A 26,510-nucleotide genomic window follows, 5' to 3' on the forward strand; every position below is an offset into this window, starting at 1 on the left:
GAGGTCTGGGGTGGGGTCACCAGTTTCTCCCTACCAACTCGGAGGGATCCGGCACTCATCTGGCCAGACCTCCAACATCTACTGTTTCTCGGGGCCAAGAGCACCCTAAATATGAACAGTACAAGTCGGGGGGGGGACTTTGCTGAGAGGCTCTGGGATCAGGTGGGCAGAGCCCCCGCCAAGAGGGGCCCACGGTGCCCGGTGGTGCTGCCCAGAGGGTCTGCCCCCAAGGTCATCCTTAAGCCCTGAGCCCTCACTCCAAGGAGACCACCGTCGGTCCCCGGTGGGAGGGTACGGTTGGAAATTAATTCCCAGTAAGAGTCCAGTGGTCAGTGTCCCCTTGAGGACATGCGGGTTGAACAATTCAGGGGTGAGATACAAGTATTTCAAAAGATGCAAACAAAAAACTCTATTTTCATTGCCCCCCAAGTTAGAGAAACCTCTAGCAGCAAAGAGAAAGTTGGGCAAGAAAGACCGGGGTGGGGGGGCCGCCTGGGGGCTGAGCCGTGCAGCCTCGAATGGAGGGGTGCAGAGGGGACCCCGGGCTTTGCTGTGGGTCTGAGACGCAAGGGAGAGCAGTGTCTCCCAGGGATTCTGAAGACGTGTCTCTGCCTGAATTTCTCTCTTCTGATAAGGACGTTGGTCAGATTGGGCGAAGGACCCACCACTCTAACGTCTTCATCAGAATAGGTAACACTTGCAAAATCTCTGTTTCCAAATGTGTTCGTAGTCACAGGTACCAGGGGGGTAGATTTCAGTGTATCTTTGTCATGGGGGTGACAGTTAAACCCACAACAGGGGACCTCGGCCAGAGCACCTCTGACACCGTCCGGCCACCAAAGCGTCCTCGGTCCCTCCTTCACCCTCTGCCTCAGCAAGTCCTGACCCTCAGCAAAGCCCTGGCCCGAAGGTCCCGCGGGCGGAGCTCTTCCAGCTGCAGGCAGGAGAGGGGCGCTGGCCTCCTGTCTCGGGGGCCTGCCTCGATCTGGAAGTTTCGGTCACTAGGGGTCAGTAGCTCCCTCTGCAAACGCGGCCGCGGGGCGCTGGGCGGCAAAGAGAAACTGAAACTTGAAGCGGGCGGCTTAGTGGGAAGACGGGGGGCCCTGGGGTGCGGAGGGCCGGCTGAGCACCCCCCAACCCCGCCCCGAGGGTCCCCAGGCGCAGGAGGACATTCAGCAGAGGGGCGCCGGAGGCCGGGAGGAGTCAGCGCAGGGGCTGCAGGAAAGCACGCTGACAGCTCGGCGTGCACCCGGAGCACCTGTCCTCTGTCCCAGCCGCCCCCCAGGACGGCCTCCTGGACCCCGGTGACAGTCAGCCCAAAGCTGCCATGTGCTTCTCTGTCTCCCAGGACACGGGAAGGTGGAGACAGACGTAGCGGACAGTCCCGCCCTGAACGCAAGGAGATCACATTGTCCACTCGGTGTCTCGGACGCAGTGAGTCCCCACGGGTTCTGTTTCAGGATTTCTCACCGTGTTTCCCCAGCGTTCTTCATCTTGGGCTGGGCCGGGGAGGCTGTCCTCTGCAACCCACCTTTCTTCTCCCCAAACGATGCTCTATGTTCACTTGCCTGTCTTCCCAGAGTTGGGATTTCTCTGAAATAGGGCAGAATGGAGGGGAAGAGCCTCTCCCTTTTGCAGAATGGGTCTTACTTATGTCTCCTGACCTTAAACTTTATACATACATATTTTTTCAGATTCTTTCCCAAAATAGGTTATTACAAGACATTGAATAGAGTTCCCTGTGCTGTACAATAGGTCCTTGAGTTTATTTATTTTATATATAGTCGTGTGTATCTGCTCACCCCAAATTCTAATTTGTCCCTCCCCCCACCTTTCCCCTTTGGTAACCATCAGTTTTTTGTCTATGTCTGTGAATATATTTCTGTTTTGTAAATAAGGTCATTTGTACCATTTTTTTTTTAGATTCCACATTAAGTGATATCATATGATATTTATCTTTCTCTCTCTGACTTACTTCACTTAGAATGACAATCTCCAGGTCCATCCATGTTGCTGCCAATGGCATTATTTCATCCTTTTTAATGGCTGAGTAGTATTCCATTGTGCAAATACACCACATCTTCTTTATCCAGTCATCTGTCAATGGACAGACTTAGGTTGCTTCCATGTCTTGGCTACTGTAAATAGTGCTGCTGTGAACATTGAGTACATCTTGACCTTAAATGTTTGCAATTCTTTTCATTAGGAAGTAAATCAGAACATCCCAAAAGCAGAGACTACCCACTCATCACTAACCCGGCTTCAGGAACGTGCAGACTTTACCTGTTTCCCCACTGAACCTCGGTTCTACCTGGAAGGTGAGACTTTACAGGAGAAGAAATAAAATGGTAGGGTAAGTCCCAAGGAGAGGTCTTTGCTGAAGGAACAGGCATGGTGTCCACAATCTACTTGGCTTCCTAAATAATGGACACAAAAGTGACACTGATGAAGATGTTCTGGACACTTCCACCCCACCTTGACCCGCCAGGACTGAGGAGGATTGTGCCAGAAGTGGGTGCCCCTCAGGAACCCTGGTGTCTCGGATCCCTGGGGCCTCACCTGCGTCTCCTGCACCTGTGTCCCTGTCACCCAGGACTCTTCTGCGCCCTCGTGGGCTGACAGCCCAGAGACGCCTCCTCCTCTGCCTGGAAAATGCACCCAAGACGGACAATACATCAGGTTCCATGGAGCAGACAGACTCCCCTCCTTCTGCCCTCAGTCCGTGGAGCCCAGGTGACTTCGGTGTTACACCTGCTTCCAAGCCCAGCAGCCAAGAAGTCCCAGGTCATCTCCAGCACCTTGAAGATCTGCCTTGGAGTGTCCTGGGGTGGCTGTGACGAAGTGCCCCAAACTGGGGGCTTAGAACCACAGGCATCCATCCTTCCCCAGAGCTGGAGACCAGACATCTGAGGTCAAGGTGTCCCAGGGCCACGCTCCCTCCGGAGGCTCCAGGGGAGGGTCCCTCCTGCCTCTTCCAGCTGCTGGGGGCTCCAGGCGTCCATCCCTGGGCTGGTGGTCACCTCCCTCCCGTCTCTGCCTCCGTCTCCATGTGGCGTCTCCTCTGTGTCTGTGTGTCTCCTCTTCTGTCTCTTCTGAGGTCACTGTCCTTGGATGCAGGACCACCTCCTCCAGGAGGACCTCCTCTCAGGCCCTTCACTCCATCCCATCTGCAGAGACCCTGTTTCCATATATGGCCCCATTCTGAGGTTCCAGTGGACATAAATCAGAGGACACTTGTCAGCCTCCTCCAGGGAATTCCTGTGCCTTTTTTTCATTTATATTTCTTTCTGTTTTACAGAAGTATAGTGAATTCCAATGTGTCCTGTGTCTTTAACCAGGACACCCCAGGGACCTCCTTGGGCTGGCTCACTGAGTGATCCCAAAGCAGCCCAGAAGCCGGGTCACTGCATCCGCGAAGAGAGAGTGCCCATTAGCATCACGCAGCCAGGTCCTGTTTCAGTCTGGTGGCCACATTCTCCAAATTCGTTGTCAGCAGACAGACCGCGGAAGAACGTCTTCCTGGAATTTCTGCTTCAAGATGGTCCACAGCTGAGTGAAGTAAGACAGACAGAGACACATATAGGGTATCACTTGTACGTGGAATCTAAAACAAATTTTTTTTCAAATGATGCAAGTTCTATTTACAAACCAAAAATGAACTCAGAGACATAATGAACTAACTATGGTTATTAAAGGGGAAAGGAGGCGGGACGGATAAGTCAGGAGTCTGGGATGGGCAGATACACATGACTGTATATAAAATAGATAAACAGGAAGGTCCTACTGTAAGCACAGGGAACTATATCTTGTAACAACCTAAATGGAAAAAATATGAAAAGACAATATTTATATATGTCTATGCGAAAAAAAAAAATATGTTCCTTCTTCTGCCTGAGGGTCCAGGTATGTCAAATTCCAGAGATTCCGCATCCATGGGACCACACGGGTGTGGCCTCACCCGTGCGTCGGACAGTCAGGTGTTTTGCTATTAAAGACTCCCTCCCTCAGGCTGCAGCCTGGAAGTGGAGGTCGCGGAATCCGTCTGCACCCCTTGTGGTTTTCAGTCTGCCCCCCTCACCTCATTCCAAGATCGCACCTTGACAGGGATGCTGGGCCCGGCAGAGCCGGACACAGGCTTGTCGTCGAAGCCATGCTCACGTCCCAGATGCACCATGAGGCCAAACAAACGGAAACGCTGGAGTTTGCAGCCGAGAAAGGTTTATGGCAGGACCCCGCCAGGGGAAGGGGTGGCCCCAAACTCCCCATGGTTTGAGGGGAGACATTTCTAATAGGCAAAATGTGGGGTGGGGGCTGCAGGGGTGTGACTTGTCTTCTGATGGGCCGGTGGGGAGGCACCAGGACGGGGCTCCAGGAATCCTGGGCTCAGCCTGAAGGCGCCATCCTCCACCTGGGCGGGGGCCTCAGTTCCTTCAGGAGAACTCGGACGCATTGTTCTGGATGTGCCTCCCCAAGGCTGCACTCTTGTTTCTTGAAGGTTGTTCCCTCGTTCTCTGCATCCCCGCCCTTCCCTGATTAGCTACTGTTTTGACTCTGTCCTTTGGAGCTCAGGGAAGGCCCAGGAGGCTGAAGGAAGTCTGTCCCACTAACAAGAAACGGGAAGTGGGGGGAAGGGACAGTCCTGCTTGGTTTTACCCTGAAGGGCAGAGTCAGGGGAGTTGACTCAGGTGACAGGTCTGAACGCCTGGGAGGAGGTGGGGTGGAGGGACGGGCCAGGACCCAGGGCAGCCTGAGATCACGGGGTCCCCAGGGAGGAAGAGGGTCTTGTAGACACCCACACACAACGGCTTCTTCAAGAACCACAGCGGGGCTGAGACAGGAGGGAAGGGGCGGGGCAGAGCCTTGAAAGGAGTGACACAGGAATCAGCACCAAGCTGGCACAGAAGTCAACTCCCAGCGGACCCGGAGGCGCAGGGTGGCGGGCGCTTCGCCCTCCTGTAGACCTTGAGCGAGGCTATGCTCCTTGTAACGCATCAGCAGGGCCAGTGGCGCTCCCACGGGCGCCGTGCCTGTCCCAGGCTGACCCTGAGAGGTCGGAGAGTGGGCGGTGGTCCAGTCCCTGGGAATCCCCGCCCCTTCCCCAAAGCAGCTGGAACAATCCGCCTACTTGTCAGCATGTGAGATAACAGGGCCCATAAAAACCAACAGCCCACAGCTCGTGGCCTTTCTCTTGCCTTGTGAGACGGCCGCACTCTGTCTGCGGAGCGTGTTTCTGCTTTTCCTTTAAAGTGAGCGCCCAGCCCAGCACCTCGCGGCCTCTCCGGCCACCTGAGATGGCCGCACTCAGTCTAGGGCGCGTGCATCTCTCTGAATAAATCCGCTTTTACTCAAGTGTGGCTCGCTCTTGAATTCTTTCCTGCACGGAGCGAAGGACCCACACTTGGCAGGGCGCATCCCAGGGACCTACCTGGCACCTGGGACACGGCCATCCTCTCCTGCCCCAGATGTTTCCTGCATCAGTGGGGCCTTCAACTAGGAGTCTCACTCTGCTGTGTAAATTTTCTGAGGATGAAAGGCTGTCCCACCTCTGACTTCCAAGAAAGCCAGCTCCTGGAGACGTTGCAGGGGGAAGGGACCCTCCTACACTGTGCATGCGAAGGCAGACTGCTGCAGCCGCTACGGACAACAGCCTGGTGATTCCTCAAAAAACTAAAAATAGGACCAGGAGGAGACGGCGTGGAGTCCCGGCGAGTCAGGCAAAAAAGCTAAAGAGAACCGAAAAAGTTCCCAAGCCTCCTGCCAAGCCGAGCAAAGTAGCGGAGGACACGGAGGAGGAAGAAAGAGAGACCACGTCCCAGGCCCGGTCTGCAAGGGCCAGTGGGAAAATAAGGAACAAATTCTCATCTTTTCTTCCAGAGAAGTGAATTTCAGAACAAGACATTTAAAGCAAGACTTGAGAATGTTGATATCTCCTTCTTTTTTTTTCCCCTTTTTCAGTTTTATTGGGTAGAATTGTTACTGTTCGACTGCACACACACATTACACTGCATGTAAATACATGTGCACGATGTACTGCACATGTATTTTTACTTTACATATGTGTGCTGTGCATTGTCTCTGAGAACAATTTAGAGCTTCAGCTTTTTAAACTTACATAGTTGTCAAAGGAATCAAGCCAGCCCCAAAATAAGAATCAAAAGAATGTGGTCATCCAGTCATAAATCGGCTGACATATATTCAAGAAATCAGTCATCTGAGTTATAAATAATGACTAATTCAGTTGTGTCCTTATTTATTTTATTTATTTATTTATTTTAGATTCCACATATAAGAGATCTCATATGGTCTTTTTCTTTCTCTTTCTGACTTATTTCACTTACAATGATCATCTCCAGGTCCATCCATGTTGCTGCAAATGGCATTATTTTATTCTTTTTCATGGCTGAGTAATATTCCATTGTATAAATACACCACATCTTCTTTATCTAGTCATCTGTTGATGGATGTTTGGAATCTTTCCATGTCTTGGCTGTTGTAAATAGTGCTTCTGTGAACCCTGGGGTGTAGGTGTCTTTTTTAATTTTATTTTTCTCTGGGTATATGCTGAGGAGTGGGGTTGCTGCATCCCATGGTAAGTCTATGTTTAGTTTTTTTAAGGAACCTCCATACTGTCCTCCATAGTGGCTTGTTGAGGCCTCCTCCCAAAGCAGACACTAAAATGGATCGGAAAGATAAGTTATTTGTTGATTAACGAGGTTTGTGAAATGAAAAAACTGAAATAAATGTATTGATGTTGAAGCTAAGAAAAAACAAGGTCTCTGTATGTGGCTTTCAAACTCACCTCATGGACCATCTGCTAAATTCCTTGTTCAAAATATTCACACCCTAGAGGAGCTACTGATGAGTGGAAACTGAAAAAAAAAGGTTTTCAGTCCTACTGTACAGCACAGGGAACTATATTCCAATGTCTTGTAATAACCTCTAAAGGAAAAGAATCTGAAATAAAATAAATATATATATAGCTGAATCATTGTTCTGTACACCTGAAATTAGCACAATGTTGTTAATCCACTCTACTGCAATTTAAAATGATAAAAGAAATAAAAATAGAAGAAAAATTTTAAAAACAAAATGCTAGGAAAGAAAGAAGGAAGGAAGGAAGACAGAAGAGAAAGAAAGAAAGACAGGAAGGAAGGAAGGAAGGGAGGAAGGAAGGAAGGAAGGAAGGAAGGAAGGAAGAAGGAAAGAAAGAAAGAAACAAAGAAAAGAAAGAAAGGAAGGAAGGAAGGAAGGAAGGAAGGAAGAAAAAGAAAGAAAGAAGGAAAGAAAGGAAGAAAGAAAGAAAGAAAGAAAGAAAGAAAGAAAGAAAGAAAGAAAGAAAGAAAGAAAGAAAGAAAGAAAAGGAAGGAAGGAAGGAAGGAAGGAAGGAAGGAAGGAAGGAAGGAAGGAAGTAAAGAAAGAAAAGAAAGAAAAGAAAGAAAAGAAAGAAAGAAACCAAACCCAGCCCAGCCCAGGCTTCGCGTTGCCTGAAGGTGCCCCCTCCAGACGCTGAGCTGAGACAGGATGGGGCCCCGACCGTCCCCCCGGGAAGTGCAGAGGCTGGCTCAGTCAGGAAGTTGAGAAATTCTGGCTGACGCCATTTGGAAATATGTCTCAAAGCATCTGCTTCCATTTCTGGGGAAAGAGATGTTGCAACTTGCCGGCCTGTACCCTCCCCGGAAAGCTCGCTGAGGTCCTGCCTCTGAGAGGCGGCCGGCCCCCACCTCTGTCTCTCTCTGGAAGAGCAGCTGTCTCTGCCCCCCTCTTTCTTCTGGGACCTGAAGGAGAGTCCGGAGGGCGCGGAGGGAGGGAGGGTGTGAGTCTGGGGCAAAGGAGTATGTCCACCAAGCACCTAGAGCCGGCTTCTCAGATCAGCGCTGGGGGCCCTGGGGCGGGACGGCTCTCTGATGGGGGGCGTCCTGTGCACCGCGGGGTGTGGAGCTGCACCCCTGGCCTCCGCCCTCCAGATTCTGGAAGCACTCCCCACCCTAATGTCCCCGGGCATCACCAAGTGTCCCCTGTGGGGAGGAGAGCAAAATCTCCCCCAGCTGGAAACGCCTGTTGGACGGCATGTCAGCAAACCCACCTCTGGGAGGCTGGGGCGGGGGGCAGGTCTGGTGCGAAGTAGGGCCGAAGCTGAATTGAATCCGCGAGAAGGCGGGTCTGGTGTGGATGAGGAAAGTGGTGCCTGGACGCTGACCGCTCGGCTGGTACCACCGGGCTCTCCAGCTCCGCATGTCACCGGCGGGGTCTTAGACGTGGCTCTTTGCGAGCTCAGGGGAAGGCGGGCTGGGGGATCTCGGCCCGGCTGTGGGCGGGATTGTCTACACAGCCTGGAGCCGCCCCCACTTCCCTATTTAGCGCCTGGCATCAGAGCCACCGCTCCAGCATCTGAGTTCAGTAAAATCTGCCCCGACGCAGACACCCAGCGCCTCCTCACCATTTCTTACTAGGCTGTGACTCTCAGACTGGCTGCCCCAGATCTGCTTTAGAAAAAGCCACCTTTTGAAAACGATTCAATCCTCACCGAAGTGCATTCCTGTTTTTCTGTCTCATGGCAACGGGACAGCTCGTCAATGGTCCCGCTGACCTTCTTGAATATGCTTTTATTTTGTTTCCACCCCAGTCAGGACAGCCTTTAAAATGAATGGGCATCTTGTTTTTTTGTTTTTGTTTTTTTTCTGATGGTGACACACCCAGAAAGACAGAACCCGTTTCTCATCAGGGAAAAAAAAAAATTAAGAAGAGAACATTAAATTTTTTTCATCTACATTTAGAAATTTTCGAGTAAGAGAAATGATGAGGAAAATAATGCAGGAGTCGTGGGATTTCACAAACGTTATTCAGTTGCCCTGTTTCTTTTTGTCGTTCATTAATTCATTCTTCATTTTCCTGCATTCATTCATTCAGCCAATAGATACTGCATACAACATGTGCCCTCATTCCAGCCGCTCAGGCTACGACCGAACTTCCCCACCCCTGGGCCTGGGCCACCGGAACATCGGCGTTGCAGCTAAGTTTTCAGAAACAAATTATATACAAGAGGAGAGTTTTCATTGCTGTGGAGGGAAGTGAGGAGGCAGGCAGCCTCAGGAAGGGTTCGAAATAATCCAGGGTCTCGAATGACCAAGAAGGTATTGAATATAGTTCCCTGTGCTCTACAGAAGAAATTTGATTTTTATCTATACAGTGGTTAATATTTGCAAAACTCAAACTCCCAAATGTACCCCTTCCCACCCACTTTCCCTGGTAACCATAAGATTGTTTACTATGTCTGCGAGTCTGTTTCTGTTTTGTAGATGAGTTCTCTAGTGTCCTCTTTTTTCTCTCCTTTTTTTTAGATTCCACCTATAAGTGATCTCATATGGTATTTTTCTTTCTCTTTCTAGCTTACTTCACTTAGAATGAAGATCTCTAGGTCCATCCATGTTGCTGCTAATGGCATGATTTTATTATTTTTCATGGCTGAGTAGTATTCCATTGTATAAATATACCACAGCTTCTTTATCCTGTCATCTGTCGATGGACATTTAGGTTGTTTCCATGTCTTGGCTGTTGTAAACAGTGCTACTGTGAACATTGGGGTGCAGGTGTCTTTTTTAATTAGAGTTTTCTCCAGATATATGCCCAGGAGTGGGATTCCTGGGTCATATGATAAGTCTGTTTTTAGTCTTTTGAGGAATCTCCATACTGTTTTCCACAGTGGCTGCACCAAACTGCATTCCCACCAGCAGTGAAGGAGGGTTCCCTTTTCTCCACACCCTCTCCAGCATTTATTGCTTGTGGACCTTTGAATGATGGCCATTCTGACTGCCTTTTTTTTTCCCAGAAATTGACAAGTTTTTCCTAAAATTCGTACAGAAATGCAAGGGATTCAGAATACCCCAAAACAATCTTGAGAGGATCGAGGATGGAGGAGTCCTGCTTCCTTGGAGTGAGGGATGGGCGGTGATTCCCCTTCTCATCCACCAACCCAAACCTTGGTGACCTGTCACCCACCCCGGGGCACATCCAACCCACCCACCCACCTGCCAGCAGCAGCAGTGGAGCGGAGGGTTGGAGCTGCAGGGAATCACGTAATCTTTCGCTCCTCATGTGCCACGTCCTTCCGTACTCAGTATCACAGTGTGACCCATGACAAAGGTTACACCTGACCTTTCATCAAGGTTAAGACATATGGTGTCAGGAAAAAAAAAAAAAAAAAAACTCAAACCCCAAAGAGAGAAAGTAAAAATGAGAATACATTGTGCCTTCTGTTAAAGTGACAGAGTGTCCAGTTACCAGCAGCCTTGTACTGGCCCCCCAGCCCGTTCCTCCACGCCCTCCCCAGGCAGCCGCAGAAGGGCCCTTGCAAGCCACCCGAGGCCAGGCAGGGTCTCCTTTACTCCCGTGCCCATTGCCCACAGCCTGGTGGATCTCGGAGCGGATCTGAAAAAGTCAGGGCGAAAGCAGAAAGGGTGAATTAGCAGATACACACTACCGTATATAAAATAGATAAACAGCAAAGACCTGCCGTGTAGCACAGGGAACTATATTCAGTTCCTTGTAACAACCTTAATGAAAAAGAATTTGAAAAACAATATATATGTAAATGAATCACTACACTGTGTAGCAGAAATGAATGCAACATTGTAAGTCTACTGTACTTCAATTTAAAAAAAAAGGGGGGGAAGGGTCCCAAGAAACAGCACGCCACTTGTGCAGACCATGAGTTTTTGTGCATCCTCTTGGCCGGACCCAGCACCTGCAGGGTCTAAACAGGTAGTGTGCCGGGGTCCCAGAGACCACAGAACCTTGTTACATTCATGGTTCTGTGTTGATTTATTTATCATCTACTTATTTATTTATTTGGTCCGACTCTTGGGAGGAGGTCCTTTTCAACAGGGATGCTCAGAGTGGTCAGGGAGACCAAAGGACCTACCTCGGTGCCTGCTGAGAGCAGACCTGGGAGCCCCCTGGTTGAAGTTTAGGGAAGATAACCTCCTTCTCTGTACTGATGGTGAAGGGGGCAGCACCACCATGAAGGCGTGTTCTGTCCGGCTGCCTTGCACTTTGGAAAGTTCCAAGGTCAGCTTCAGTCCTTTGAGGATGTCCCCCTCTGCTTCTGCACGGACACCAACGGTTTGAGTGTCCACATGTGTCTCCTGGGCTTGGCTTTTCTCAGCACCTCCTAGGGGTGTGTGTGTGTGTGTGTGTGTGTGTGTGTGTGTGAGACTCGGGACCTATCTAACGGGACTCTCTGAGACCACAGGCAGATGACGTATAAGGTTCCCAATTCCCTGTGATGACAAAGACTGGGGAGGAAATTAAGGAGAAAAAAAAAAAAAAGGAAGAGACTGGGTTGAAATGTCCTTGTCATGCAATTGCCACGCGACCTTTGGGACGACGGGGAGAGCCGTCAGGCAGCACGGCCAGATGCGGGCGCGGCGGGGATCAGCGCAGAGGAGCGCAGGTTGGCAGAGGCCTCGTGTCTGGTGCGGTGGGGTAAGCCGGTCCCCTGGACCCTGGGGTCCTCGCAAGTGTCAAGTCACTAGGGGACCGATTCCTGCTTCTGCTGCTGCTGGCAGCTGGCGCCCCGGGTGGGTGAGAACCTGGGTGGGGGGTGGGGATAAAAGCTGCTGGATAAAGGGCACCGAGGTCAGGAGGGTGACGGGGGACCAGTGACCGGACCGCACGTAGGCGCTGCGTGTTCGGGCCCGAGTCTGCCGGTGGGCAGCGGGAGCTTGCGGAGCTCCCCGGGGCAAAGCCACGCCTGTGCGGGTTGGAACCTGGTTTGGATTTCCTCCAGAAGCTCTGGTGGGTCTGTTCGGAAGCGACGTGCGGTGTCGCTGGGGACCATGGCATTTTCCTTACGCTGCCCCAGAGCTCGAAATGCAAGCTTCTCCCAGGGTGCCCGCGCCCCCGCCTCCCCCGCCAGGTGCGTCCTGGGTGCGCTGAAGTTGGCAGGTGTCTGAGAGATGGTCTCAGAGCCTTCATCCCCGCCGACATGGATGGGAAGCTGCCATCTGTAAAAGGGGAAAGAAAACCCAGTCTGATGAAAACCAAAAGAAGAAGGGAAAGTGGTTACAAAACGCAAAAAAGACGGCGTGGTTACGTTCTAGTGAAATGCTCAGCGTGGACAAGTTCATCAAGACAAGGCACATGGGGGTTCCGAGGGGCTGGGGGAGGGAGTGACTGATTACAATTATACTCCATGTGAATTTTGCCTCAATTTTTTTTTTTTAATGGAGGCAGAAAAATAAAATAAAACCAGATCTCCACATTGGAGCGGGTACCAGGAGCTGCCTCGTGGGGTGGGAGTGAGAGTCACACCAGGGACCGGCTGCACAGGACGGGCACCCTGATAAATCCCAGGGGATGGTTACTTCGAGCTGCGCCTGAATTCCCCCGGGGGATTTTCTCAGACTCCTCGTAGCCGTAGGCTACAATGAACCCATTATTTAAATCGGCAACTTCCGCGTGGATTTCTGTGTCCCTTTGTGGTACGTGAGAACTCAGTTTTTTTTTTTTTTTCTTCAAGTCAAGTTTGCAGAAGTTTCTTATTTTACCCCATCACAATGAGCAAGAAAAAGCCAAGCTGAGCTCAGAGGAAGCTGGATGGGGAACCATCCTGCGGAGTGTCTGTGGACCTGAGAGCGAGCGTACCCGCGGGCGCCAGCTGCACATCCGCCCCCCGGGGGAGGTGCAGCGGGAGACTCTCAGGAGAAAGGTGGACCCAAGACGCTGAAGGGCGGAGGGACAGGTGGTGGAAAATGCAGGTGGTACAACCGGAGAGCGCAAAGACGCCTCAGAATGTGGCCCTCCCCGCCCCGCCCGCTGCCCGTCCCCCTCCTGACTAAGGGCCGCTCAGCTCAAACCACAAGGGCATTGCACAAAGTGCAGATGTGAAAATTAAGGCAGTGGCCCCGAGCGGACAGAGGAGCAGAGTGGACCAGCCCAAGGAAGGACCTCCCCCAGGGCCTCCGGGGGTGCAGGGTGGGGGCCCCCCGCCCCACCCAGCGCAGAGCGTCGGGGACAAGACACGGAGGAAGGCTGGGTGTGGCCATGTCCAGCTTGCAGGTGGAGGAAGTTGCTGCTTCTCCATCCCCCGGGGACATGCGATGCGAACCAGGTGGGGAGGTTGGACTCGGGTCTGGTCTCTGGCTTTTATTTCCTCCCTGGTAGCAAGTGAGGTTCCCTGGGGGGCCCGGGGGGCACTCAGGGAGGTTGGGAAAGGACGCCGGTTCACGGAAACAGCAGGGAATTAAATGAAGGAGGTGCAGGCGATTTCTTGGAAGAGACGGTGTGGGGTGTGAGGAAAGGGTGGCCTGGGGCTCATGATGCTCAGCAGACTGGGACCGCAGTGACCTGGTCTCTGACAGGGGGTGGCCCAGGTGCTGACGGGCTGGGGGGTTGGAGGTACCAGGACAGCTGGGGTGAAGGGGACGGTCTTTGCCAGGGGAGATGGCTCATGGGAGTTGGGGAGGTCACCTTGAAGATGCCACGTCACCCAGGGCGACCCAGGGAAAGGGCGGAATTCCACGGAGAACGCAGGCCAGCGGTCAGCTGATGGTGGGTCCTGTAGGTGGGCAGGAGGCCTTGGCAGAGGGCGAGGGAGCCCTCTGGGTGGGGCTGGAGCCCAAACGCACTGAAGTGGGACTGCGTGATAGGGAGACACCGTGTCCTCGGGTGGGAGCAGAGCTTCAGCTGAGCCCAGCAGAAGAAGAGTCTCTGAAGACAGGATGGAGATATGAGGATGAAGGGATGGAGGGGCAGTAGTGGTGGGCGTGATGGGCAAGACCTCCAAAACCGAGAAACAGGACAGGATGGGATAGGAAAGAAATGAATGGATGGGTGGGTGGGTTGATGAGTGGATGGGTGGGTGGGTGAGTAGATGGCTGGCTGGCTGGCTGGATGGATGGATGGATGGATGGATGGATGGAGGATGGATGGATGGGTAGTTGGATGGATGGATGGATGAAAAGAATCACCACAACCAAAAATGCTTTTGGGGCAATGTTGGGCAGACCCTCAGATGTCACCCTGAACCCAAGGCGACGATCAGGTGTTTCCTGTGTAGTGCGGCTTTATCCCAGTAGAGCATGGTGCTTTTCCAGCACTGTTTTTTTTTTTAATGTTAATTGACTTTATTTGTTTAGGGCAGTTTTCAGTTTACAAAAACACTGGGTGGAAAGTACAGGGGATTCCCTGGATCCACTGCCCGTTTGGTACGTCCTGGACAATGGATGGGCCAAGTCTGACACATTATTCTTGACAAAAGCTCATAGCTTGCATTAGGGGTCACTCTTGATGTTGGACATTCTATGAGTTTGGACAAATGAATAATGATGTGTATCCCCCATCACTGTGTCATACAGAGTTTGGGCTTCCCCAAATACATTACCGAGAGAGATCCCTCCATCCCATGGGCTCTGGAGAAAGGATGTGGAAGTCAGGTCTCCCCAAATACACTGCATGGAGGGACCCCCGTCATGGATTCTTGAGAAAGGATATTTGAGACAGGTCTCCCCAAAGGGACCGCACAGAGAGACCCCCGCCCACAGGCATGGTACGTGGTGTCTCATTGCCTTTGACCTGGGAGCTGTTCCCCTCAGGTTACAGACCAGCACGAAGCCAGACAGTGTGAGTGACTCACCCAAAGTGATGCAGAGGGTGACAGGGAACGCTGGATCCGGTCCCCAAGACTCAGGACAGGCTCTCGGTTCTGGGGCCACCTGTGAGGCTGATTTAAGCCTTTAAACCCTCTGTAGGCAACAGTGACCCAGGCTCGCCAGCTCACCGTGCTGACCATCACCCTGGAGGGGGTCCTGTGTCTTTTTCCCTAGACCATCTTCCCAGGGGAGCATCGCAGGTCTCCGTGTCAAGACCCCACGATTTTCTTTCCCTCCAGTGCTTCCACGTCCTGTGGGCAGCCCCACGTGTCTCCTGGTGATCACCATTCTGCTGTCCCTGCTGCTGGACCCCGCATTCCTCCTGACCCAGGGGCACCAGGGTAAGTCCACGAAGGTGCTTGACCTCCTTCTGCAGCCCCCGTCCCCACAACCCTGGCTTCTGGGGATGCATCCTAATGCCTGGATCTGATCTCATTTTATCTCCGTACGTGACGGTCCACCCGCATCACACGTCCTGTCGTGCTCCCCCTTCCTCGTGATGGGAATGCTCTTCCAGCCACTCTGCAGACACAGGGGACGGTGGCCGACCCTTACTATGGCAAGATCTGAATAAATGGCCTTCGCTCCTTCTCCCTTGGTCGGTCTTCATGTATTTCCATGGAGATGGAGAAAGGGCAAGGACATCCAGACAAGAAGGAGGGATGGAAAAGGGAGGAGACAGTGAGGATGTCTCGGGGCTGCCTGGGTGACAGGGGGAGGGGACATCAAGTCCCAACCCCCCTGTGCTCTGACAAGCCTTGGGCTGTGTCCATTGAGGGGCAACGGAACAGTCATTTTCTGAATCCAGTGGCTACATCTTTCAGATCTTCCAAGCGTGGAACCGAACTCCAGTCTAAATGTGAAATTCGACCCCAAGAAAATGCAATTAACTTGGGACTGCAAGGAAAACACTACCAGCGGGCACTGTGTGATGACTCACAAGGAGAAAGGACAGATTAAGAAACAGGTACGATGGGGTGGATGCACTCAGCCGCTGTCCTTTGTCCAACGCTCATCAAGCAGGACAACAGCAGGTATGAATGAAAAACACACGAGCAACATTGGGACGTGTCTGGGAGTCACGGTACCAGGAGCACGAGGGAGGTGCGGGCTCATGGCCAGTGGGCTGATTCCCTGGGAGACCCCATTCCCTCTTTGGGCATCCCTTTTCCAACTGGCCTGGGGGCTCCTGGCTGCTAGGAACACCAGCCTTCTGCTTGGTTGGTCCACAGGGCAGACTTAACCCTGATCAGCTCTCCCTGTTGAATGAATACAAAGTAAGCAGATTGAATTGGATACAATACAAACATGACACCCCTGAGAGAATGGTGAGCACGAGATAGGATAAGAAAACTCAATCCCATAAAAGAGACCGTGAGGCTCCGTAAAGTTTAAAGTGACGAGGGCTCTCGCTACTCACGTTGTGGTCCATCCGCATCCCTTGGGAGCTTGTGAGAAGTGCAGAGTCCCAGGCCCCACCTGGGACTCACAGAACCAGCATCTGCATTTTCACAAGATCCCCGGTGACTGACGGCACATTAAAAGGTGCGCGCTATTCTGAACCTCTGAATGCTGCTAGTTGACCTCTTCCAAAAGAAGGTCCCTGGGGGAGATTTCACAGAAGGAGGTGGATGGCACCATGGGGTGGATGCAGGAGTAAACATCATGATGAAAGGAAAGAAGGCTGTTTCCTAACCTGCTGGCTGGTTGCATCTTTTCAGATGAAACGATGTCAGTGCACCTTTCAAGACAATTCTCTCCATGGGGGAGTCACGCTCACGGTTGAAGTATATGTCAACCAAAGACCAATTTCAGAAACACTGGTCTACACTAATCCAGGTAGGGAAACCGTGCCCATAATCTTTGTGCTCCCCACTAACATCAGAATAGACCTCCCCTCTTTCTTCAGCTTTATGGAGACATAACTGGCACATAGGAATTGTGTATAGTTAAGGTGTCCATTTGATGTTTTAATACACGTAGACCTTGTGAAAAGATCACCACAGTCACGCTATTAACATATCCGTCCTGTCACGTAGTTTGTTCGTATGTCGTGAGAACACTTGAGATCTACTTCCACTGAATTTTGAGTGAACAATACAGAATCGTTAACTACAGTCACTATGCTATGAATTAGATCCCTAGAAATTATTCATCTTATAACTGGAAGTTTGTACCATTTGATCATTATCTCCCCATTTCTCCCACTGTCCCTTGCCCCTGGTAAGCCCCATTCTGCTCTCTGTTTCTATGAGTTTTCTTTAGATTCTGTACGTAGTGCTATTTAACGGTACTATGTCTTTTATTTAGCATAATACCTTCCAGGTCCATCCATGTTGTTGCAAATGGTGGATCATCCTTCCTTTTACAGGTGCATAATATTCCTCTGTGTCTGTGTCTGTGTGTGTGTCTGTCTGTGTGTGTGTCTGTCTGTTTGTGCGTGTGTTTGTGACATCTTCTTTATCCGTTCACCCATGCATGGACACTTGATTTGTTTCCATATCTTGGCTACTGTGAATAACGCTGCAATGAACGTGAGGATACAGCTATCTCTTCGAGATCCAGGTTTTAATTCCTTTGGATGTACACTCAGAAAAGGCATTGCTGGATCCTCTGGTAACTCTATGTTTTATTTATTTTTTTTTTTGAGGAACCTCCATACTGTTTTCCACAATGGCTGCACCCATTGACCATCCCACCAACAGTGCACAGTGGTTCCCTTTTTCTCCACGTCCTCGCCAACACTTATTATTTCTTGTCTTTTTGATGATGGCCATTCTGACAGGTGTGAGGTCCTATCTCGTGGTGGCTTTGATTTGCGTTTCCCTGATGATGAGTGATGCTGAGCATCTTTTTTGTGTACCTGTTCACCATCTGTATGTCCTTTTTGGGAAAAAAAAAAGTCTCTTCGAGTCTTTTGCCTGTTTTTTTAATCATATTATTTGTTTTTTTAAAAAAATTTTTTTTTGCCATTGAGTTGTTTGAATTCCTTATATATTTTGGATCTTAATTCCTTATCAGATAATACGGTTTGCAAATATTTTCTCCCACTCCATAGGTTGAGTTTTCACTCTTGATTGTTTCATTTGCTGTGTTTTTAGTTTGCTCCAAGCCTAGTTTCCTATTTTTGTTTTTGATGTTAAATCCAAAAAAAAAAAAAAAAAATCATTGCCAGGAGCAATGTCAAGAAGCATTTTCCTTATGTTTATGTTTTCCTCTAGGAGTTTTACAGTTTCAGGTCTTCTGTTTAAGTCTTCAATCCATTTTGACTCGATTTCTGTATATGGTGTGAGATACGGCTCCAATTTCATTCTTCCGCGTGTGGATATATAGTTTTCTTATTATCCTTTAGTGAAGAGACTCATCCTGTCTCCCTTGTGTGCTCTTGGCAGGCTTTTCAAAGATCAGTAGACTGTGAGTGTGTGAATTTACTTCTGGGCTGTCTAATAGGTTTCATTCATCGATACGTCTATTTTTACACCAGCGTAGAACAGTTTTAGTTCCTGTAGCTTTGTCATATATCCTGGGATCAGGACACGGGATGTTCCTAGCTTTGTTCTTCTTACAGAAGATTTCTTTGCCCATTTGGAGTCTTGTGGTTCCATATGAATTTCAGGATTTTTTTTTTTCTATTTCCTTAAAGGACATCATTGAGATTTTGATAGGCATTGCCGTGATCTATAGGTCACTTTGGTGAGTGTGGACATTTTAACATTATTGATTCTTTCAATCCATTAACACAAGGTGTCTTTCCATTTTCCATTTATCTATGTCTTTTTTCATTTCCTGCATCCATGGTTTACACTTTTCAAAGCACAAGCCTTTCACCTCCTTGGTTAAGTACATGCCTAAGTCCTTTATTCTTTTCATGGCTGTTGTAAAGTAGATTGTTTTCTTAACTTCCTTTTCAGACAGGTCGTTGTTACTGTATGGAAATGCCCCTGATTTTTCTATGGTGATTTTGTATCCTGCAACTTCACTAGATATATTAGTCTTAATTTTTTTTTTTTTTTTGGTTTAGTCTTTAGGATTTTCTATGTATATGATCCTATCATCTGCAAGCAGATGATCTGACTGCTTCCTTTCTGACTTTGATGACTTTATTTCTTTTTCCTGTCTAATTGCTCAGGCTAGGATTCCTAGCACTATGTTGAATGAGTGGTGAGATTGGGCATCCTTGTCTTGCACAGGATCTTAGAGAAAAAGCTTTCAGTTTTTCATTGTTGAGGATCAGCTCAGATGTGGGCTTTTCATGTTTGACCTTTATTGTGCTGACGTTAGTGGAAGGTTTTCTTTATCATGAGTGAATGTTACATTTTGTCAAACACTCTTTCTGCATCTACTGAGAAAATGATGTGGTTTTTCCTTTTTGACTCTGTCAATGCAGTGTCTCACATTAATTGATTTGCATATGTTGAGTCATTCTTACGTCTGAGGGCTAAGTTCTACTTGGTGATGTACTGGAATCCTTTTAACATGCTGTTAGATATGGTCTGTTAGCTTTTTGTTGGGGATTTTTACATCTATGTTTATTAGAGATATTGGCCTGTAATTTTCTTTCCTTGTGTTTCTGGTTATTTTTTTTTTTCTGGCTTTGGTATCAGGGTGATGCTGTCCTCATAAAGTGATTTTAAAAGGGTTCCCTTTTCTCCTGTTTTTGAGAAGAGTTTGAGAAGGATTAGTAATGATTCTTTGAATGCTGGGTAGACATGCAAACCATGAAGCCATCTGGCCCATCCCCCTTTAAAGCTCACGTACAAATGATTTCGTTTCTGCCTCTTCCCAGGCAAGGAGGGCACAGCTGCCCAAAACTTCTCCTGTCTTGTCTACAACGCGGATTTCATGAACTGCACCTGGGCAAAGGGCCACGCCGCCCCCGATGACGTCCAGTATTTTTTGTATATACGAAACTCGACGTAAGTGTTGGCCATATGTAGACAACCCTGAGAAATACAGCAAAGAAAGAAAAACGCCCTGATTGTTCTCTGAATGCTTTGGAATCTTACAGGAGAAAAGGTGAAAGAGAATGTCCTCATTACCTAACAGACGCGGGAACAAACGTGGGATGCCATCTCCAAGACCTGTCGGGATTAACGTCGTACAACTACTTCCTTGTCAACGGTACCAGCCGAGAGACAGGAATCCAGTTCTTTGACTCGATCCTGTTGTTAAAGGAAATAGGTGAGAACAACCACCTGTAACTTAACGACAGCTTAGTAGGTCCGACAGAGTTTGCGTTGAAATCTACCTAAGTCCCCTGGAGATGCTGTGACAAGACGGCCACAAACGGGGAGGCTGCACACAATGGAAACGTACTGTGTCACAGTTATGGAGGCCAAAAATCCAAAAGCAAGGCGTTGGCAGGGTGTGTCTGAAAGAACGTCTGTCCCCATGCCTTCCTCCTAGCTGCTGGTGATGGCCAGGAATCCTTGGCTTATAGACACATCTCCCCAGCCTCTGTCTGTGTCTTCACATGTCCGTCTTCCCTGTGTGTCTCAAGCCTCCCTTCTCCTTCCTCTTATAGGGACACTAGACATTGGATTTAGGGCCCATCCCCACCCAGAATGACCTCCTCTCAAGATCCTTCATTACATCTGATCTTATTTCCAAATAGAGTCCCATCATGAGGTCCCAGGTGGACATGAATTTGGGAGGAACACCCAACAAACTAGTACAAGCGTAATTATAGGATCTGCTTACTCTAGGGCTTGCCAAGTTTACGGATGCTTTCTTTCCATTTGTTCGTTTCTCTTAATCTTGTGGGAAAATATGGCCATTCCCCCAAAACAGAGGCCAACTAAAAAGCACTCCCCCATCCTTTCACTCTGAATCAAACGCAGTGACAGGATACACCTGCACTGCTAGCGGGCCTCCTCCACCCCCGAGGAAGCGAGGGCCCTTCCGACGCCCCCACGGTCCCCGGTCCTGGTCCTGGCTCAGCCTGGACATGCACGAGTTTTGCCTGCAGCCAACAGCAAAGTTCCTACAGCACAAAAGAGTGGCCATTCAGACCACGAGGTGGGGAATGCTGGCCCATTCGTGGGCCTCCCCCACGTGGTAGCAGACACAGATTTCTCTTGCCTTTTTAGGGGACTCCGTCAAATGAGTCCCTAAATGTGAGAGACTGTTACCCTAGAAGAAGAGGTGCGTAAGCTCAGTGTCCCTTCCCCATGGCCTGCTCTACGCGTTTCTTCCATCTGGCTGTTCCTGAGTTATATCCTCTTGTAATAAGCCACTGATCTCGTAAGCAAAATGTTTCCTGCGTTCTGTGAGCAACTCTTGTTTAGAAAATTAACTGGACCCAAGGAGGAGGTCAGGGGAGCCTTTGATCTACAGCTGGTGGGTCGGAAGCACAGGGGATGGCCTGGACGCGGGATCGGCGTCTGAAGCAGGGGCTGTCTTGTGGGACTGTGGAATCTGACGCTGTCTCCAGGTAGATTGTGGCAGAATCGAGTTGAGCTGTGTCCGAGAATTGCTCGGTGGGGTCGGGGGTACGAAGCCTTACCACATCAGAACTGGGTGGGGAAGCCCAAATTCAGATCACAGCGACCAGCCAGAGACGTCCTGTCTCTTGCTTTGTTCTGAGCTGGGAAAACCCAGCGTGCGTTTCCTGGCAATAACACGCCGCGCCTGGAAAGCTGAAGGTGATCAGATGTACTCGTTGGACGTGGAGTCCACGAGATGCACAGGCACAAGAGAAAGGGCACACGGCCGAGTTGCCCGAACGTACCTTCTACAGGTTCCAATAACAGAATCGAGTCATCGGCTTTTATACTGGGACGGACACCAGTCAAAGTGGAATCAGACACAGGGCTCCCATCCTGCTGGTGGCCGGCGGCCACGGCGGTGGGGTCACTGTTCGGGTATCCAATCGCTGTTGAAGGACGCTGGAGTCCCTTGGTCTTTTCAGAGATGCATCAACTCCAGCAGGAGGCAACCATGACTTTATTAGCTCCAGGAGGACCCAGTTCCTCCAAGCCCCCATCTTTCCCTCCTTCCTTCATTTTCGGGGTCTGTGTGATCCCCAAACCTGCTGCACCAATAGGTGTTTATTCGATCGAACCTAGGCAGATGCCAGCTCCTGTCTCCCCTTAGAATCTGGACACCTCCCAGATAGTCTGACCTCCTCTGCCCATCCTGGACCACTAGTAATTCACTTTTTTTTTTTTAACCAGCTCCTTCTCTTCTTTCCAGAGCTCTGCTCCAGGCTGGCCTCTTGAAGACAGTCCCATATGCCAACCTACTATGCCTTCTCTTGCAAAACCAACCCCGTGTTTCTACCTGCAGGCTCACTGATCCCAGGGCATGTTCCAGGCCTGTTAAAGCTACAGACGTCTCAAAGCAGCCTCTCTCCTGCCCTTCCAAACCCATCACCGCCTCCCTCCCAGGGTCTCCGTGAACGCTAAATTCCTCCCTTCTGCACATGGTGGTCTGATGGCCATCTTCCCCAAAGACAACACTCAGACCCACCCCTGCCTCCTGGTGACTTCGGGGAGCTACCGTCACGGTCAGGATGGCAGACCGGGGTCCCCCTCTGTGGCCCAGGGGAAGCACTCCAGATCAGAGGTGTCTGCCGGCTTCTCATTACAGAGAGATACAGTCCACCGCACAATATCACTGTAAACTGCAACGAGTCACACTGCCTCGTCCGGTGGGAAAAGCCCAGGACCCGGAAAAACTGGTCCAACAGGGAGTTCCAGTACCAGCTGGACATATGGAGACGGGTGAGTGGACTCTGCTCTGAGCAGAGCACCGAGCCTCAGGAGGCATGGCGGCAGCCCCCGTGGCCACCGCGAAGCCCTGGGGCAGGAGAGGTGGGCTCAGAGTGGGGGAACAGCTGGGAAAATTCAGGGTCTGCCCTGTGTCCAACCGGAGCCAGTGTAGACAGGGAGGAACCTCTGCTCCAAGCCCACCTGGGCCCAGTGTAGACAGGGAGGGGCCTCTGCTCCAAGCCCACCTGGGCCCAGTGTAGACAGGGAGGGGCCTCTGCTCCAAGCCCACCTGGATCCCTATTAGGATTCATCCGCAGCTGAAGTTCAGAAGCAGCATGATCAGAAGGCACCCTCCCTCCTGTGTGCACACTCCCTCCCTCCACGTGGGGTCCCCTCCAGGGGACAGGTGAACAGACAGAGATAACGCTCGGCTGCGCCATGACTGTTCTGGGTTTCCCTGACTCCACTAAAGGGGAGATCGGGTGAGACCTGCAAAAAGCCTACAAAATGGAGAGAAGTCAACACTGCATCTGTTTTTTCCAACATCTTTTTTTTCTTTTAATTTTTTAATGGAGGGACTGGGGATTGAACCCTGGACCTCATGCATTGCTAAGCATGCGCTCTACCCCTGAGCTACACCCTCCCTCCTAAACATTCTATCCTGTTTGTTTTTTTTTTTCCTAGAGTAATTCTGGACACAGTGAAAATCAACTGGTGAGTTACGACTCTGATCCAAAAGATCACCCTTGTGGCTTAACGGTCCAGTGTTTGTCAGTGGACACAGGCCAGCTGAAAACTTGGCCCAGCAGTGGCCAGGATGGGGCTGGGCTGAAAAGCAGAGGGTGGAGGTTCCTGACAGCAGTGTCCAGCCAGTGATTAGGGGCAGTTCCAGTAGCCTCGCAGGCTGGGGTCTCCCTCTCTTTTCCATGGCAGTGAAGAAAGATTCCTTGGAAAAACTGAAACAGGCAAAAAAAACAAAGAAAGAAAGAAAAGAAAATATTCCTTGCAGTGTTTAGGACATGATTGCTTCCTTCAAAACCCCTCTGAAGGCAGAGAATCAAAGAACTTTTTGTTAATCTTTTCTAAGTTCCACTGCCACTGTGGACTCAGTATCTTCTTCTGTCCCAGTGAGGAGGCGAACGTTCACGCCCAGGTGGGGAGGGCGTGCCCTGGAATCTTTGATCTATTTCAGTTAACCGACTTTCAAGACATCCTCGCTCCTTTTCTCAACACCAGCACCAACTCACTCTCACTTTCCGTTTCCCCTAAAGATCGTGGTGTCTGGCGACTCAGAAAATCGATACAACTTTCCGAGCCCAGAGCCCAGAGGCACACAGATGGTGAAGATTCGAACGGCAGATGCCCGGAGAGCCCACTGGGGCGACTGGAGCCAGCCCATTCAGTTTGGTACGTGTCCCCAGGGCACCCCTGGAGAGGTCGGGCATCCTGAATTCATCTCCGCGCCGTTGTTCCAGGAGGAGGGTCCTGTCCACAAGCCTCTGCCTGCGCCTTTGTCCCCCTGGTTCCAGCAACAGCTAATGAGAGGGGCCCCTTAATCATCACAGAAAGCCTCCCTAAGCCCCCGCCCGACCAGGGAACGTCCATCCATCCTGGTCGCCTCCGGGAGCCATGGCTCCGCAACCCTGGTCAGGATACAGCTTACGTCCAAACTGGGTCTGTTTCCTCCTAACCCAAGGGGGCTGTTCCAGGACCTGAATTAGCGACAATTTTACCAACTTCCTCCTAATTTCTATTTATTGGCAAGAATTTAAAGGTCTGCACCTAAAGCCATTCTGGTGGTTAGGAATCCAACTTCCCTCACCTCGCAGCTCGCAAACAAGGGCAGCATTTTAACACGTGCTGTACACATACAGCTGTTTGTTTGGGTCCCCCCCGAAACTGGTCCGAGATCAATGCATTTTATCCCTGCCGCTGTAGAATTGATAAGAAACACGTATTCAGCAATATTTTATAAGCTGAAAGCAGTGGGTGAGTACAATACGGAATCGATTTGCAGTCTTGGATTTGGCAGTGGATTAGGCAGTGGATTCGTAGCTATGACAGCAAAACCAGGAATGATAGAAGCAGGGAAAAAAAAAAAAAAGAAGGGTAAATCGGACTTCACTAAAAAAAAAACTCTGCTCAGGGCAGAGTTCATGCTTAGAATGAAGGACGTCCTGGGTTCAGTCCCCAGCACTGCCATTAAAAACCAGTAAGTAAATAAAGCGAATTACGGCGCCCAAAATAAACAAGCAAACAATTTTAAAAGGAATTAAGAATAAAAAGTCTTGTGCAGCAAAGGACACTTTCAAAACAGTGTTTTGGGTCTGCAGGCTCCGGGGGTCAGTGGGTCACGAACGTGTTTCTGGGGAAGTTCCAGGCTGGGGTCCCTTCTCCGCGGTTCCCTCCTGCACCTGCACGGTTGCTCCCCCGGGAGCAGGTAGGAAACGAGCTCGCGGGCCAAGGGACGACCGAGCGCTCGGCCCCGGGGGCACCTGGCTCGTCCCCACCTCGCTCTCTCCCCTCCAGGCTCTGAAGAGCCGGAATCCAGCCTGGTGCTTGTGTACGTGCTGGTGGTCCTGGGGACCCTCGCGGGCGGCCTGGCCTGCGGCTGCCTTTTCAAAAGGTAACCCCGGCCGTCCACGGGGGGCGTCTCTGCTCAGCGGGCGGGGGACGGTGCTTCCTCCAGAGCCAGCCCGTTCGTCTCACAAAGAACCGGCTGAAACCCCAAGTGGTCCAACCACGGTCGGGTGTGTGGGTTTTCTGGGTGTCTGGGAAACGGGGAGGACGTCGGAGAGATGGAGAACCAGCAGCGAGGGGCTCCAAGGCCGCTCACAAAGCCCGCGGACGCTGCACCGTCCGAGCTGGTCCAGCTGGTGACCAGCGAGGCTCCCACCCCGCCCCCAAAGGGACGCACGTCCCCCGATATTTTCCCAGCGGCCGGGCCTGGCACACCCGTCCAGCCCCCATGCCCGCCGGACACCGGACGGCTCGGCTCCGCTGTGCTCACATCCCTGCCTTCAGCCTCTCGGACCCACTGGGCCTCCCGGAATGTCCCCCCTCCTCCCCCCCAGCTTTCCTCTCCCCCAGGCGAGTCATCCCGGCCCTGGGCTGGCAGCCAGCCCCGCCACAGGCACCTGCGCAGGCGTCTCCCGCGGCTTTTCCAGCGTGCGGCCCCTCCAAGCGGCCCGCGACCGGACACGGCCCCCACTCCCATCCCTGCACCCAAGGGACGGAGGGAAGGTTCTAGAAAGACCATCCTGGGCATCACTAGGTAGACTCATGGTGTCCCCTGTTTTCTCCCATGACCCAAGATCAGAGTCGGTCCTTCTGTGATTCCTAAACGAAGTTGTTCCGAAGAAATGAGCCCAGACGGTGTGTTTGCACGGAGCAGGACGGCGTGTCCCCTTCGGGTGCAAAAGGGGCTTGGCCATCTCGGTCTTTTTTCTTGACCCGTTCCTTGTCTCACCAGGTTCCTGGGGTCGCACAGTTTATTCCCGCCAATTCCAAGGATCAGAGACAAACTGAAAGATGACCATCAGATTGACCACCAGGTACGTACGGGGTTGGGATGGAGACGGAGGTGGGAACAGTGACCCGGTAATCTCGTCCGTGTTCACACAAAGGGGACCACAGGATGTGGCTGGAGTGTCCCGTGTCCTGCTCACCGGCCGGTTCCCCGGGACCTCCAGGGTCCCGCCCACCTCACAAGGCCAGGACGAGCCACGTCCCCCCACTGCCTCCAACTCCGTGCTGTCCCACCTTCTGCCGACCCATCGCTCAGATGTCTGTCTCCCAGGCTGTCCTGTGCCCGCCGGCTACACGCTTCCACTCGGAGCCCCGCGCGGATCTCCGTCTTAAACCCCCACGGCTGCCGCTCCCGGGGCCCCTGAGGACCTGACCCCCCCACACTTCTCCCCGTCAGATACTCTCCGAGAAGTTCACCTGCGATGCAGAAATGGGTGACAAGGAAGAGATCTTAACCGTGACGGAGGTCGCAGAAGCCCCAGCGAGCCCGTGAACTTCACTGAGGCTTCCGCTCCCGGGACTTCCTGGAAATTGTTGGTTTTTTAAAACTTTTTCTAATTAAAAATATATTTTGTTTAATATTTTTAATGTTGGTTTTCCTCAACTGTTTTGAGCCTTTTTT

General features: G+C 51.0%; 1 protein-coding gene and 1 long non-coding RNA gene across 11 annotated transcripts; one reads left to right on the forward strand and one right to left on the reverse strand.

The window, feature by feature from the left end:
- The first annotated feature begins 1,017 nt into the window (after positions 1–1,017).
- CSF2RA (colony stimulating factor 2 receptor subunit alpha) lies at positions 1,018–26,476 on the forward strand. 10 transcript variants are annotated; one of them, XM_074360008.1, is made up of 13 exons: positions 11,432–11,449; positions 12,518–13,108; positions 14,888–14,989; positions 15,473–15,615; positions 16,370–16,487; positions 19,435–19,564; positions 19,657–19,829; positions 22,239–22,372; positions 23,045–23,074; positions 23,632–23,767; positions 24,890–24,986; positions 25,833–25,914; positions 26,160–26,476. In XM_074360008.1, the coding sequence occupies exons 2-13, from the start codon at positions 13,042–13,044 to the stop codon at positions 26,259–26,261; spliced, it is 1,314 nt and encodes a 437-aa protein (XP_074216109.1). In that variant the 5' UTR covers positions 11,432–11,449; positions 12,518–13,041; the 3' UTR covers positions 26,262–26,476. The 10 variants fall into 10 exon arrangements, with proteins under 10 accessions (XP_074216110.1, XP_045361233.2, XP_045361240.2 ...); XM_074360009.1 differs by lacking the exons at positions 11,432–11,449; positions 12,518–13,108 and adding an exon at positions 1,018–1,434; XM_045505277.2 differs by lacking the exon at positions 12,518–13,108 and having other exon boundaries at positions 10,763–11,481.
- On the reverse strand, positions 6,252–9,001 carry LOC123612244 (uncharacterized). Its single transcript, XR_006719439.2, has 3 exons — positions 8,084–9,001; positions 6,800–6,954; positions 6,252–6,671 (listed from the first exon to the last, which is right to left on the reverse strand). It is a non-coding gene; the product is annotated as an uncharacterized LOC123612244 (long non-coding RNA).
- Positions 26,477–26,510: the final 34 nt, after the last annotated feature.

This window comes from Camelus bactrianus, chromosome X (genome assembly GCF_048773025.1).
Source record: "Camelus bactrianus isolate YW-2024 breed Bactrian camel chromosome X, ASM4877302v1, whole genome shotgun sequence".
Lineage (NCBI taxonomy): Eukaryota > Metazoa > Chordata > Mammalia > Artiodactyla > Camelidae > Camelus > Camelus bactrianus.